This window comes from Ambystoma mexicanum, chromosome 6p (genome assembly GCF_040938575.1).
Source record: "Ambystoma mexicanum isolate Mex_15411 chromosome 6p, UKY_AmexF1_1, whole genome shotgun sequence".
Lineage (NCBI taxonomy): Eukaryota > Metazoa > Chordata > Amphibia > Caudata > Ambystomatidae > Ambystoma > Ambystoma mexicanum.
The window spans coordinates 1441090841-1441106703 of NC_090935.1; the positions used below are offsets into that span (position 1 = coordinate 1441090841).

At 43.9% G+C, this 15863-nt stretch overlaps 1 protein-coding gene across 1 annotated transcript in view; it reads left to right on the forward strand.

Annotated features, from left to right (window-relative positions):
* GTF2E2 (general transcription factor IIE subunit 2) overlaps nt 1-9034 on the forward strand; it is a 648065-nt gene extending 639031 nt beyond the window's left edge. The window contains exon 8 of the mRNA XM_069626171.1: nt 6740-9034. Coding sequence (XP_069482272.1) covers nt 6740-6856 — 117 coding nt within the window. The 3' untranslated portion in view covers nt 6857-9034. The remainder of the gene's footprint in view (nt 1-6739) is intronic.
* Nucleotides 9035-15863: the final 6829 nt, after the last annotated feature.

Sequence of the window (15863 nt, forward strand, 5' to 3'; positions counted from 1 at the left end):
ACAATGGTGGCCAATGAAGAGGTGTCAAAGTTACTCACATTCCCAGCAGAATAAAAGTGGAAGGACCAGCAAAGGGAAGTATGGGGACTTAAAACAAAAAGGAAGAAATGGTCATCCGTAAGAAAAGGAAAAAGCAGATAAAGAGGAAACCGTAGAATTCAAAACATAGTCTAGAAAAGAACCAGCATTATGAGTCTGTGTGAGGGAAACTGGGCCCGTTGAAAGGTGGCCATAAAGAGAAGAGAAGTGAAGTGCAGGAAAATGGGTGGTGAGTAGATGAAGAGGAAAATTGTCAAGAAATATAAACCGCCAGTCAAGAGGAGGAAGTAAAGACAGCAATGACGTGGAATCCTTGCTCACTGTTCTTATAGAGGCACAGCTCCACCTCACTGACGAGACCCAACCAGGCCGAAACACATGTCTGGGGTTGCTGTTGGTACTCTTGTTCAGAAGAGAAATGCCAGTCATTTCGGTGCTGGACTGCCCTTGACTGACATGTAATGGAAATGTATCTTCTGTGAAGGGATGGTGAGCTAAAGACTCTGGTTGAGGCTCTAACCCGGGATATAGGCCGGTAATAGAGAAACTCCAAGAACCCCCCCTTGTTTTTGTATATACATTGGATTCAGCCCCATAGATCACGCTTCAAAATGTATCACCTTCAATGGAGCTACTATCACTAACAAGCCTGCTATAGTTCATGTGGCAGGGTCTTAAGAAGGGGCATGATGTGAGCAGATAGTGAGCCGATTCAAGCTCTGAACCACAACCACCAAAGGCGGCAAGTCCTATCTTTGTGTGCTAATTTTATCCAGCGGCCAGTATGTACTCTGGACGGGAGAATATTAAAATGCAGATATTCGATAAATCTTGGAATATAATGGGAGCACATTTTTGGTAAGTAAGTATGGAGTTGATTGCGACGGAATCCCTGCGTGCTAAAGGTTGCATAATTTGCCTTATTACTTAAATAGGAAATATTAGACATAAAATAAAAATCACTGGTTTTCTTCTTTAAAATATTGGATAAATTAGGCATTAAAACTAATTCCTCTAGGACTAAATGAATGTTAAGAAAAGGGCTGTGTTATAAAAGTATTAGTGCAAACCTGTGAATATGTTATGGCCTAATAGCTAGTAGGTTGTTCGCAGAGGTGGGAGACCCACTAATAGCAAGGAAAAGCTTACAGCGCTTATCAAGCCATAAAGAGCGAATGGAGGGAACAGAGGAGGGAACTCCAAGGATAGATCACAATAATTTACCCTCAAGTTTGTCCATCCACCTCATCATTGGCTCAGGTAATGCTGCTAGGCCATCTACAACCTGGTAGAATGCTTGTGTGATATACTGACAGTAGCCCCTCAATATTGTGGCCACCTCTCCTGCGAATAAAGCATTTCAGTAGAAACCATTTTTTCAATATTTTATCTTGTACAAAATCGCTATAAAATCTATGCGCAGGTGTATTAAAAATCGGGACCCCCAGATAGATATAGTTATCAACAATCTGAAAAGGGATCCATTTAGGAATCAGCTTAATTTCTGCTTTCTTGATTTCTGTCCAAACATCATAATTTTTGTTTTTGAGGTGTTAATTCTGAGCAGGTTAGCCTCTGAATAAGCGGCTAATGGATCCAGTTACTGCTGCATGCCTATTTGGGTTCTGTCAAGCAATATCTTATCCGCGACATATGGGTTATAAAGCAATGGGGCTAAAGCGCATCCTTGTTTAAGCCCAGTGTTGGTCACTGTTTCATCTGTAAGCTCACCTAGTTGGTTAACACGCACCACAACTGAGGTGATTGAGCATAATGAGGTCAGGAAATATAAAATGGATGGGGTCTACACCCCATTTTTCCAATTTCTACCAAGGTAGGCGGCGGGATATGGTGTTGAATGCTTTTGTGAAGTCCACAAAACAGATGTACATGTTGCCAACTGTGGTACCCTAATAAGGTTAGATGATGAAATGGAGTGCACTTAAATTGTGTAGCGTGCTGTATCCTTTAAGAAACCCCATTTGAAATGGAGATAGTAGACTGCATGACCAAGCCCAGTTTTGGTAGAATGGTAGAAAAAATCTTTGAGCTAATATCCAGCATAGCTAATAGCCTGTAGTCATAAGGATTGGCACTGTCACCCGGCTTGAAGAGGTATGAGTATGGATTTCCTCCAAATCAAAGGGATCCATCTTGATTCCAGGATCCTAGCAAACAATTGTTCTAGTATGAAGGACCAAAAGGCAATATTATTCTTGTACACAACATTTGCCAACATATCCGGACCTGGTGCTCGGGAGCTATTAAGTGATTGAATAATCATTTAAATTTCATCCGCACTGAAGCCAGAATCGAAATCAGTGGTGGCGATATATGGCAGTACTTTCTCCACGACATTGGGATTGTCAGAGTGTTAACAGGATCGAGTTCCAATTGGTGCTCGCCATTGATGAATGTTCTAGCCATAGCCCAAAACCTTCGATTGTCATTACTCCTTAGTAATCTTGGGATAAACTCCTAATCAGCACTAATCATAGAGAAGTTATGATTGTGCAGCCAATTCTTATACTTAGTGGAGAGATGGGCGAGAAGGGCTTTTTTTCTCATGCACAGTAAATGTGTTGGCTCTCTTAATAGTAGCACATTGCTTACGATGAGCTTTCTTAGCATAATGGATGACGATATCAAAGTTGTTAACATGGTTGATCGAAAGGCAGGCATTCGATGATTCAAGTTCAGCAAATGAGTCCGCATAGGCATAACGTGAGAAACATCACTACTTTGTCTAGACAACCATTCAGATAGATTACATTTAAGATGAACAAAATCACTAACCCTAGACAGATCTTTTTCACTCCAAGCAACACGGTTTCCTTTCACATTAACAGTAGCACGTGTATTCATATATGTAGAGGGTCTAGAGGTTGTCAGCATTAGGGACCAGCGTAGAATAGCATGATCACTGAGACGATTGAATGTTGCAGATGGGTAACTGCTGCGTTCCCAGGTAGCCCTATCCACAAAGATATAATCAATGCATGAAAAAGCGAGTACTGTTGGTCCAAGTATGCATAGGTGACACTTTATCAACAGATTTGGTGTTTAGACCGATCAGATCGGGGGCTTCAAACAGCTGGAACCAATCAGAACCAATAATGGATGTGAAATCATTTCCCTTGCCGCACTGGCTCCCAATTTCGTCCACAGGGTCAGGTATAGTTGATATCTGTTTGGGAGAATTAAGATCCCTTGCAACAACAATTTTACCATTGGGATAAAGGTCATACCATTTCACAAGAATGTCCTCGATGTTAAATATAATCTCAACTATGTCTGTTCCTCCAGGAGGATTGTAGATTTTAATAATTAAGGTCTTTGTGGTGCATTCCTGGAGAATTGCAGCCATACCAAATGGTGAAGTGATTTTTGCACTAAATGGCGATACAGAATATATGACCTCTGCACCAATGGCCAACCCACCACGTGGGCGACCCTTATCTCCTCAAATTACATAAGAACACAAGATGTTAAAACCATCAATTTTAAAGGCCTCCATAGACCAAGTCTCTTGCAGCATGAAGCCATTGCTCGAATTAATGTGTTGAAGCCCCAAGGGGTGTGCTAGAAACAATCTAAACCCTCGAGTATTCCAGCACATCCAACTGAGGGAGTCAAAGTTGTGATCAGTTGCGGTTAATAATTTGGGGGTCATTCCCAAACCCGCCCCCAATGCCAACACCTGGATGGTCTAGGTTAAAATCAGCATCCCCTCTCTCGTCCATGATTGTAAATGACCCGTGGGCTGGTTCCATATGTTGTAGGGTCAGGGCAGGACGGCCTATACTCAGTTGCGCTGTTGGAAGTAAGGAGGCGAAAGCGTAGACAAGAGTAGAGCGATTGAGGAAGAGACTGTCACTCCTAGGAGAAATGTCTTCCAATTTTAGAACTTTGCCTGCAAAGAAATTCATATTTGGCACTTTCTGCACACTATAGGAAACATAAGGTTGGCGTGAAGGGAGTTGGGTACAGGTGGCAGCAGGAGCTCAAGTGATGTTTAATGCACCAGAATAAACAGCCGTAATTATTTGAGAAGTGCCCGTGGTGTTGGTCGGCACATGGGTCATCAGATTAGTACAGGTGAGTCCGGAAGCGGATACTAGTAGGGCTTGCTGAGGGATTAGCAGCTTTGTGTGTTCACACTTTTGTTACAGCCCATGTCCAGAACCAAAGAATGTATTTTTAAATTCTTACGTGAATTAATTAATGAGCCATTATTGTCCATCGAGGTGCAGCTGTGCAAAACGCTATTTTCAGAGTTGACCAAGAAATCCCCGGGAATAGATTGCTCAGGGATAGTGTCAGGGACATGAGCAGGGGTGGGGGGGTGCAGTATCAGGGGTAGCCTGCAATAAGGCTTGATTTGCTGCTGAGGGCAGCTTCCAAAAACCCATAATTTGTTGTTGCCTTGTAGAAATCCTGTCCGTTTTTTCTATCTTGCCTCTCTTGGAATGAGACATGCGATTAGCCCTGTCTGGGATTTGGCAGGACTCTGTGTACGTTTGCCAGTTTTCTCATTGCGCTGCGCAGACTATATTTCTTCTGCAGTGCCATGATCAAACAAAAGATTACAATAGATTCTTAGTATATCGTGACTTGACACGCCAGTTTGTCCAGGCGAGGGCCGATGCGAGCAGGGCAACGAATAAGCTGTAGGCGTTCACCAAGTAAAATCAGTGTCGAAGTCAAGCCCCCGCACTCGCAGACGCCGCAGCGCACTGCTCGATCCATGACGCATCTACACGGAAACCGTGCAGAAGGCACAAACAGGCTGCTGTGGCAGCTAGTTTTAGCACGTCTAGCTGCAATGTGGAGAGCAGTCAAAAACGGCCAGCAAAATCGCAGCGTCTTCCCCCCAACAGCAGGTAGCGTGAGGAGGTGAATGTGCAGGGCCAGGGGGCTTGGGGGCGGGAGGGACCACATCCACAGATCCCAGAAGGCAGACTCTGTAGCAGGCTGTGGGGGCCCCGGCCCAACCTCAGCCAAACACCACCAAACACTTTTAACACTTTTGCTTCGCTTTCACCGGGTGAAGTCCTTAAGAAGGCTCACAAAACACGAAGGGGGATGGTGTAAAGGGCCAGGCACCACCTTCACCACCACTTATTACACTTTTGAAATGGGGAAGTGAAGAGACAAGTCAGGTGTTGACGGGGAGAAGGCGCCAGAGTCTTGGGTTTGGACAGAGAAGGCCTGTCTTCTGGTTATTTTCTTCCTTCCTGCAGAGCTTAAGTCAGCACATGCCCTGGCTTCTGGTGGTTTGTAGGCGTCCGGGGATGCTGAGATTCTCTGCAAGGTAGCTTGGGGACTTGAGGGTGAGTATCTTGTAGATGATGTAGCAAGATTTGAAAGTGATACATGCTTGTGGCAGGAGCCAGTGCAGTTCGTAAAGGGTCTGACTGATGTGGTCGACTTTGTAGAGTCCTTTGAGTCATGCTGTTGCATGTAGGAGACATCTCAGTGGTGCCAGGGTGGTCACTAGAAAGAATGTACAGGAAGTAAATATGGCAGAGGTTGGGGTCCTACGGGGCCTCTGCAATAGTCCATTTTGCAGTGCCCTGCTTGTGGGAACTCATGCCCAAAATTAGTTGCAAAATAGATCAGTCTTCATGTTCTTCTGTACATCTCACATCTTTCCCCCCATCCCATGTCTCTTTCTGGTTTACTTAGGGGACTCCCACAAAACCTCTTGCCCTTGCCCTCAATCCCTGACCAGACTCGTCATTCCATTCTTCAATATCAGTCAACACCAGCCACTTTCTCTGCCCTCTAGCAGCACTACCATGTGCCCAGTAAACCCAAACCCTGGGACGCCCCTTCTTACGAGAATAGACATATACTCTGCTCCCCTCTGTTCACCCTCCTGCCCCCCACCATTTTGCCCTGTTCGGCCTCATTGGGTCCACCTGTAGCACATGCACACTCCTGGTCTTTCGACAATGAACTCGCAGTACATTTTCGGACTGGTTGGTTTTCAGAACAAGATTTTCACAAGACTGGAGATCAGGGACAGAGATCCATATGGTAACCAAATGGGTGATGCTTTTACTGTTGCTCACCTAGACCGATAAACATTTTCTTTTTGCATATTGTTGGCTACCTTTTATGGTTCTGTATTGATGATCTACATAGTTTCCGTTATACGGATGTTTACACTGAAATAAACGATGAATGAATGAGGATATCACCGTGTGTGCTTCCTGAATCCAGAGACTGTTGCAGAAGGATCTCTCCACACTCTAGATGAGAGCACTGCGTTATAATTCTACCTAGCAAGTACTTCAGAGATCAGGTCCTATAGTCACTTATTTGTGATCTATGGGGGTACAAAGCCCGGAATAAGTGTCTAAAAATATAATTCCACGCTGCATGATAGACTTAAAGGTGAGGAAAGACTACACATCCATCTTTGTAGAAAGCAACACTGAAGAACTAAACCTATTGTTTTAGTAAGTTGTGGAAAGACAAAAACCTAAGTGTATTTTTATTCTCCCAATCAGACAGTAAATTATTTCAACATCCATAGCGTCTTCGCCAAAGGATGCCAAAACTTAAAGCCTCTTTTATTTATATTGGCCTACAGTGCTATCTGTAGTGAAACATGCCTTCGTTTTAAATAGGCCAATCCTCGAAAATCGAAATTGAAAAATGACTTAAGCCTTGTGTTCTGTATTTCTTCTAGATGGCCGTGCCAAAGAGGAAGAAGCCTGGTTCGAAGAACCGGAAGTTTAAGACTCACAATGACCATCTGGCTGGAGTATTGAAGGACTACACTGAGGTCACGCCAAGAAAATCCTGAGCAACCGTTTACGTTGCGAAATTGAAGCTTTAGGCTGGATCTTCTCTGATGGAGTGGCATATCCCGTTTTACACTGACTGCACGAGTAAAGTGCTGTTTTACGTTTCGTCTCTTTCCCTTATGCCATCAGCTGTTCAGAAAAACATGTCTTAATGTGAACGTTGCTGACATTTTTTTTATCATTTGAAGATGCGTGACTATATAATGTGCAGGTCAGAAGAATTCAGTTGCCCTCGCTTTCCTCAAAGGACCTTAATATTTTCCTTGCAGAACATTTTGTGCAGCCTCCTCTTAAACGTACTAGAGATTCTCATTGCTCGTAACTTTTAATTACTTTGTGGAGGATGTTGCAAATACTACAACACACTGTTGGATTTAGCACTTTCTGTCAGCTACATAACCGCGCACAGTTATTCCCTGGATTTTGAAAGGGACACATTGCAGTTGTCTCTTTTTGGCTACCTTGTTTATGGTGGAGTGAGTGCAGGCTGATGTGGTTGGGTTGGTGGGCTTAGAAGTAAGATTTATTTATCTTGTGACACGACCATTCCCAAACGATAAATGGCCTTCTCCTTGGGGGTTTCTTTCTGGCCATTTAATGCAAGACAATAGTTGTAACGAAAAGTTACCTAGCACTTTCTGGTATTTGTTTACAGGTTTTCTAGCACACACAGTGGCTGACGCAATTGACTGCGAAGTGTATAATTGCTGGGTCCCTGAACTGCTTCTGTAGGACTCGAGTTCTAAGCCCAAGGACATTAGCTGTTGGCTCTCCTGTCATAGTGATGCATCGAGTCAAATCTGGAATTTGTGTAAACTCAGAGCGAGGTTGGTGAGGCACCTCACTTTGAAAAGATATATTGAAAAGGTTTTTGTGCGTTTGCAGAGGTTAATGGGAAAGACAAGACTTGCAGTGCTCTGTATTTAGGTTATTTCAGTACTGTAAAATTGCAATTGTACTGAAATATTGTGTCAACACCTCCTTGCCCACTGTACAGAACTAATATATTTTTGAAGTGAATATTCTATTTTAACTAACTCTGTCAATCTGAAGAACTCCTGACGCTGCATGGTTATTTACAACGTTGATAACAGCAATTTTAAAAGCATGAAATGGTTTCGTGCTGGTAATAATGACTACAGTATTTATCTTCTGCCCTGGAATAAAATGACTGCTGTCGTTTCAAATGTTTACTTCAAGGAGACTGGGATTATTTCTGGTAACAATGTAGAAAGTTGTGTGTACTTACATTCCCTTTCAAATGTGCTTGCTCTTTCTTCGGGTTTTTATTTTTCCCCTATGAATATTTTTTCTCCGCAGGTAATATACGGCTCTTCTCAGTGACAGAAAAGAACTTGTGGCTCTTAAAATGTTTTGAACTACGACTCACATGATTCATCAGTATTGACTGTGGTGGCCGGACTTATGGGAGTTGTAGTCCAGAGCATATGGCGGGCCAGTTGTTGCAGACCCCAGGGCTAGCGGAAGGTGGGGATAAAAAAAAGCGACAATTCCATTCAAGTTAATTGTGCTCCTAATTCTCTTCACTTGAAATGGATTGTAACAACTGCTGCTGGTACAACGATAAATAAAGACCGCTAACACAGGGCATTGCAAAGCGCCATATTGTTGTAATTTAAAGCAGTGCCCTTTCTGGTGGTGGCTTTCAGACAATTACTTTTTGCTGGTTATGCCTGGCTGATTTAACTAGCAGAGCTATATGTACATTAACATTGGTACAAACATGCTCGATTTAGGATTCACCTTTTCTGGTATAAATGAAAAATGCGTCTTTGGCCTACATGTGGACATTCGAAAATGGCTTCGAGCCAATTAAACCTGTTCTAAAGTCATTGGTTCCAGAAATATGGGAACCAGTACGACATAACTGGATCTGAGGATTCATTTTTCAGCTATGAAAAGTTAAAATGTTGCAAACAACTTGTGTTTGATGCAGAATAGAAAGTTACCAAGGAACAGGAGTCCATGGGCGGGAGCAAGAAGGTGCAATTGGAAAGAAACTTTGTTGACTTGTATTTTCATTATGTTTGTTCATTATGTCGTAAATGTGTACAAATGTCATTCATGTCAAACCACATGGTTGATAAGTCTGATACAGTGTGTGTGAGAATTCCGACATGCTTTTTCTTAATAAATTACAATTTAAATCCTCTGAATGGTAGTTTATCGGATTCGGACACAGGATATTCATCAATTTTTGTCACATGAAGAATTATGCACAAGTGTTGTAGGAGCTTGAAGAAAAAAAACACTTTTACCTCCACAGTAAGTAAATTGAGCCAGTTTGACTGTTCCACTTCTTGAGTGCTGCTAATCCCATCTCACATCTGCACATTTCGAATTGATTACGAACATCAAATTTAGCATGGTCTTGTGCACATCTCAAAATCTGTGAAACTTGCTATTTTCTGCAATGCCTTTTAAAAAGGAACAGTAGAACTAAGCACATCTGAATAATTTCCATTTGTTGTGCAATTTAGAGATAAACACAGAATTAGAATTCCTGTCATGCAAGTGCGTTGTATTGCCTGATTCCTACATCTTTTTTTTTTTTTTTTTGACTATTCCTTTATCTCAACCTTTATGTTTTAGTTAAAATGTTACGTATTCCAGCATCTAAAAGTACCACATATAAGTATTAACATTATTCTGTATATGCTTATCTTTAAGGCCAGGGGTCTGCAACGTACGGCTCTCCATATGTTTTGGACTACAACTCCCATGATCCCTCATTGACAATGGTTGGCTAGGGCTGATCGAAGTTGCAGTCTGAAACATCTAGAGAGCCTAATGTTGCAGAGACCCTGGATTATGTTTTATGAAAGCGAAAGCGGTCTCCCTTGCACCTCTCCCCCTCTTCTCTTGTCTGACTTGCATATGTGCATTATTTTCTGCTTTAAGGAAGGTCATAAAATACTGTGAAATATCTACTTAAGTAAATAGTGTAGAGAGAGAAAAAAGGCTGTCTGTATGGATCCAAAACTGATCTACTGTGTCACAATGACATATGAATACAAAACCAGATTAGCAAGAAATGGGTTTTCATTACACAAGTCTTTAGGGTTTTCACATTACACACGTATGACCAGATTAAATCTTCATGTCAAGAGCAGTGTGAGAAACCCGAAGGTGTCTCACCCCGGGGCTCTGTCATCCAGGTGGCCAGGACATGTCCATCACTTTTGGTGCCTGTTCCAGGTTCTGGACCAGTGCAGGAGGATCACTGGGTGAGGGGGTCTTCGGGGAGTGGAAGTGTGACATCGGTTGGCGAGATGCGGTATCCCCTTGTTAGGCAGAAACCTGTGCAGTTCCCTCTGGGACCACTGCAAAAGATTTAAGACTACAGGTGTTTGGCAGTAAACCCACTTGGTAGCAGTCTGTACCACACAGATTCACTTGGTAGCTGTGGCTGAGTGGGTTTACTGCCAAACACCTGTAGTCTTAAATCTTTTGCAGTGGTCCCAGAGGGAACTGCACAGGTTTCTGCCTAACACTGGTGGCAGCGGTGGGATTTGTATTGAGTATACACTTTAGAGTGCTTGTTGAACACTTTAGGACAACTAACCACAGAGCTTGGCACTAAAAAGCTGATTTTCTAACTATGTCTGCTATGGAGAGTTATACCCTAGAATCATTGTCTGCCAAAACTGCTGATTGCTTAAAAGTATTGTGTAGACATAAGAATCTCTCTGAGAAGGGAAAGAAAATGGAACTTATAGAAAGATTGTTAGAAAACCAAAGTCTGGGTGGTACAGAGGAATCTACCCCCCAGCAAATGTAGAAAACAGTGATGGTATTGATCTGAATCAAAGTCTTGATAATGAGTCAGAAGAGGAAAGTGAACCTAATGAAGTTAGCCACTCTGAGCCTCTGTCTGCCTTACCTACTGGGCCTATAGCAGGTCCTACATGTAACCCTGCTTATTTTGAACTTGAAAAAATGAAGCTTGAATTAGAGTACAAACGCTTTATTGCTCAATCTGAAAGAAACCAAGAGCTAGAGTTCAGAAGAATGAATGCCCAGGCTGAGCAGAAGCAAGCTGAGTTAAGACTCAGAGAAATAGAGCTTAATCATGAATTAGAAATGAAAAAGTTGTCTGTGGAAAATGCTTCTCTCTCCTCTGGTTCTTCCTGGAGTTCCAGTCCCAAAAGACCCCGGATGCCTAAGGAATTAGTGGGCATGTATAAACCTAGATTGGATGTGTTGGATTGGTTGAAAATGTTTGAGTATAATCATTGGCTCCAGGACATCACAGGGAATTAGTTACTTCCCTGGTTGTTCTCTAGGCTTCCCCCTGTTGCAACTGATGTGGTAATGGAGTTGGGGGAGGTGGATAAGAAAGATTATGAATGTGTGAAACTAGCTTTGATAGCTAGATTTGGGAAGAACCCTTCCCAGTACCTTAAGAGATTTAGGACCCTCAAAAAGCATGATGGTACCCCTTGGGCTACCTGGGTGAGTGAAAGTTTGAAAAACTTAGAGGGATGGATTAAGGGTTACAGAGTTAACACTTGTGAAGGAATGAAGAATCTTGTAATGTTGGAGTCAATGTATGATGCCTGCTCTCCTGAGCTCAGACAGCACTTGGCTGATTCAAAGGAATTAGATTCCAGGAAGTTAGCTAAGGCTGCTGACTTGTGGGTTGCCAACAGGGCCACTCACAAGGATTCTGGGGCTACTCAGAAAAAGGATGAGGGAAAACAGCCGAAAAAGGACTCCAAAGAGAATTCTAATAATTCCAATTCCAAAGAGGGCCCCAAACAGAACCAAAAGGGTAAGCCACCAGGGAAACCACATCAGGCTAGTGTACCTCCTGGTGCCAAACCAGAAGGAGGTCAGAACAAGGCACCATTCCAGAAAGCATTTGGTAAATGCGTTATTTGTGGCTCTACTGACCATGTGAAAGGAGATCCCAGATGTAAGGGTAAACCTTGAGAGGTCCAGCTTGTCTCCTTAGCCTTCGCTCCAGAAGAGGAAGTACAAATGGCAAGTGGAAACTTTCTATTACTGGCTGATGAACCCATGGGAGTCTCAGCCAGTGTTTCCTTAGTGTCTCTGGGTCTGTGGGAACAACAGAACATAGATGTCTATAATTCTATCCCAGATAATATTAAAGAGTATTATAAGGATAGTGTCCAGGTGAATGGTCAGGAGACTCCTGCCATTAGGGACACTGGGGCCAGCATAACTGTGGTGGACAAATCATTTTTTCAGGCTGAGGATGTTGCTAAGGCACCCAAACGCCTCACCAAGTTAGCTGGAGGGCCTGTGCAGATGCTTCCCCAATTACCAGTTCTCATCCAGTGTAATGACATGACTGTGAAGATACCTGTCAGCATACAAAGTGAGGTGCCAGGAAGGGTTCTGCTGGGTAATGACTTGAAAACTCTAGGAGTAGTGTCACACACCCCCAGACCTCCTAGTAAAAGGTTACAGGAGCTCACCAGACCTGCAAGGGAGAGAACCATGAGAGGTACTCCCAAGGAGATGATGAAGAAAGAGATCACTCCTGCTCCACTGGAGATGTCAGCTGCTGTCTCTAAGAAAACAGAAGAAAAAGGGAAACCTAAAACTTCTAAAAAGAACCTCACAGCCAGCACTCCAGTGCAGCCAACAAGGGCTTCCCCTAGGTTGTCCAAAGTTACACCAGTAACTCCCCCTCCAGCTGAGAGGGAGGTACAACCCTGTGTGGTTGAACTAGACTCTGAAGAAGAGCTAGTGGAAGGCCAGGAACTCATTGGAGATCTGGATCCTGCTGACCATCCTGAGCTGCAGTCTTTACTGGCAGAAGGTGGACCCAACAGGGCAGACTTCAGTAAGGGACAGAGAGAATATCCAACTCTGGAAGGTCTTCACCACCAGGCAGATGCTCGGGCTGAAGGGCAAGAGCTTGGGAAATATAGGTTACACTGGGAAGATGGCCTCTTCTACAGTGAACCAACCGAGTCTGCACCTGGGGACAACAAACGACTTGTAGCACCCCAAGAGAACAGACCACAGTTCTTGCAGTTAGCCCATGAGATTCCTTTGGCTGGTCACTTGAGTGTCAAGAAGACTAAGGAAAGGCTCTCACTCTACTTTTACTGGCCAAAGATGGGGGCTGAAGTAGATAAATATTGCAGGAGCTGCCACACCTGCCAGACTTCTGGTAAGGTTGGCTCCAAGAATGTGGCACCTTTAGTGCCTCTCCCTGTAGTGGGAGTCCCATTTGAGAGAGTAGGGATTGACATTGTTGGTCCCCTTGATCCTCCAACTTCCTCAGGCAACAGGTTTATACTTGTTGTAGTAGACCATGCTACTAGATACCCTGAGGCAATTCCTAAGAGGACTGTTACAGCTCCGGCTGTGGCTAAGGACCTCCTTGGTATTTTTACCAGGGTTGGGTTTCCTAAGGAAGTAATCTCTGACAGGGGGTCAAATTTTATGTCCCACTACATGAAGGCCATGTGGAAAACCTGTGGAGTTACTTACAAGTTCTCAACCGCATACCACCCTCAGACAAATGGGTTGGTTCAAAGGTTCAACAGAACCATGAAGCGCATGATAGGTGCTTTAGAGGACCCCCTTAAAAGAAAGCGGGACCTTCTACTGCCATGCCTTCTCTATAAGCAAAGAGAAGTCCCTCAGGAGGGAGTAGGTTATTCTCCCTTTGAACTTCTTTATGGTCATCCGGTCAGAGGTCCATTGGCCCTGATCAAGGAGGGGTTGGAGAGTGCTCCTTCCCCCAAGCCAGTCAGAGTGACTGACTATGTGATAGGTCTCCGGAGGAGGATGTCACAAATGATGGCAGAAGCAAGTGATAACTTGAAAGCTGGACAAGCATTGGTCAAGCACTGGCATGATCAAAAGGCTAACATGGTCGAGTTTACTCAGGACCAGCTAGTTCTCGTTATGATTCCAACAAGGCAGAGGGCCTTGCAAGACAAATGGATGGGACCCTTCAAAGTTGTGGGTAAACTTGGAGAGGTCAACTATCTGGTGGACTTGGGCAACCCCAAGGAGGCTCTGACAGTCTTCCACACCAACAGGCTGAAAGCGTATGTCTCCAGACCTGATGTAGGAGCTTTGCTTCTAGCATCATCAAAGGAAGAAGAAGAGAGTGGAGCTCTTCCTGATCCCCTCAGAGGCTTACCTTTAGACGAAAAGATTGAAGGAGTAAATCTCTCTTCAAATCTGACACCTGAGCAACAGGAAGAGTGCAAATCTATGTTAAATCAGTTTGCCTCTCTGTTCTCACTTTCACCAGGCTTGACCCCTTGGGGACAGCATGACATACTCGCTGGTGACTGTCTGCCAGTCAAAAGCAGAGGATATCGAATGTCAGAAAATGTAAGAACCCACATCAAAGGTGAGGTCAACAAGATGCTTGATCTCGGGGTAATAGAGCCCTCTACTAGTCCATGGTCTAGCCCAGTTGTGTTAATACCAAAGGCAGGATCTAAAGAACTTAGATTCTGTGTGGATTACAGAGCTCTTAATGCAGTCACTAAGACTGATGCCCATCCTTTGCCAAGGACAGATGAGTTGGTGGATAGACTTGGTGCAGCCAAGTTCCTCAGCACATTTGACTTGACGTCAGGCTATTGGCAAATAGCCCTGACAGACCATGCCAAGGAGAAAACTGCATTTTCTACCCCAGTTGGCTTATACCAGTTTAAGGTTATGCCTTTTGGATTGAAAAATGCACCTGCTACGTTTCAAAGGATGGTAAACCAGGTTCTGAATGGGATGGAGGACTTCTGCATGGCATACTTGGATGACATAGCAGTGTTCAGCAATTTCTGGGAAGAGCATGTGGACCACCTAAGATATGTTTTGGAGGCTCTCGGAAAGGCCAATCTGACCATAGAGGCAAGTAAATACCAGATTGGACAGAGTAAAGTGGTCTACCTTGGACATGAGGTAGGAGGTGGAGAAATAAGGCCTTTGCCCAGTAAGATTGAAGCTGTGCAAAATTGGACAACACCTACTACTCAGACCCAGGTGAGAGCCTTCTTAGGTCTCACTGGGTATTACAGGAATTTCATTGAGAACTATGGGTCCATAGCTTCTCCACTGAATGTCATCTCCTCTCCTAAATTCCCTAAAAAGGTTAGGTGGAATGAGGAATGCAATCAGGCCTTTGAAACCCTGTAAAGGCTCTTTGCCAAGCCCCAGTACTCGGAGCTCCTGACTATCACCAAACTTTCATTGTGCAGACAGATGCTTCAAATGTAGGAATAGGTGCAGTCCTCAGTCAACTGGATGGGAAAGGTAGGGAGAACCCCATTTGCTTCATCAGTAGAAAACTGAAGGATCCTGAAACAAGGTGGGCAACCATTGAACGAGAGTGTTTTGCTATTGTGTGGGCTCTGAAGAGGTTTAGGCCATACTTGTATGGTTCTACTTTTGTCATTCAGACTGACCACCAACCCTTGAGATGGTTAATACAAATGAAAGGGGAAACCCCAAAACTATTGAGATGGTCAATCTGCCTGCAAGGGTTTGATTTCACCATTGAGCACAGGTCTGGGTGTCACCACCAAAATGCTGATGGTCTCTCTAGGATGTATGTCATCGACTAGAGGTATGAGATTCATCCAGGAGTGGATTAAATCCTCCTGTCCCTTAGTCTGGGGGGGCGAGTGTTAGGGAGAATTCTCTCTTGAGGCTGAATTTCCTAACCTAGTGAGTCCCCCAGCAGCTTTGCTGGATTTCTGGAGTTTGTTTTTTTCTCCTGCCAAGAGTGAGAGTCTTTTTCTCCCACTCTTGGACATGATTTATGGTGTTCCTTTGACTGTTAATGTTTTATGGGCTATGGGGTCCTTTACTCCATAGGGTCTCATGTGTTTTTACTATGTGTGTTACACAGCACCCTCCGTGCAGTAACACAGGGGTGTCATGACTGACTACTGTCTCCCAGGGCATGTAAAGTCACCATTGGCTTTACTAGTCCCACATTATTAACAGAAACCAGTACAAACCATCATATTGTGGACGTACTGG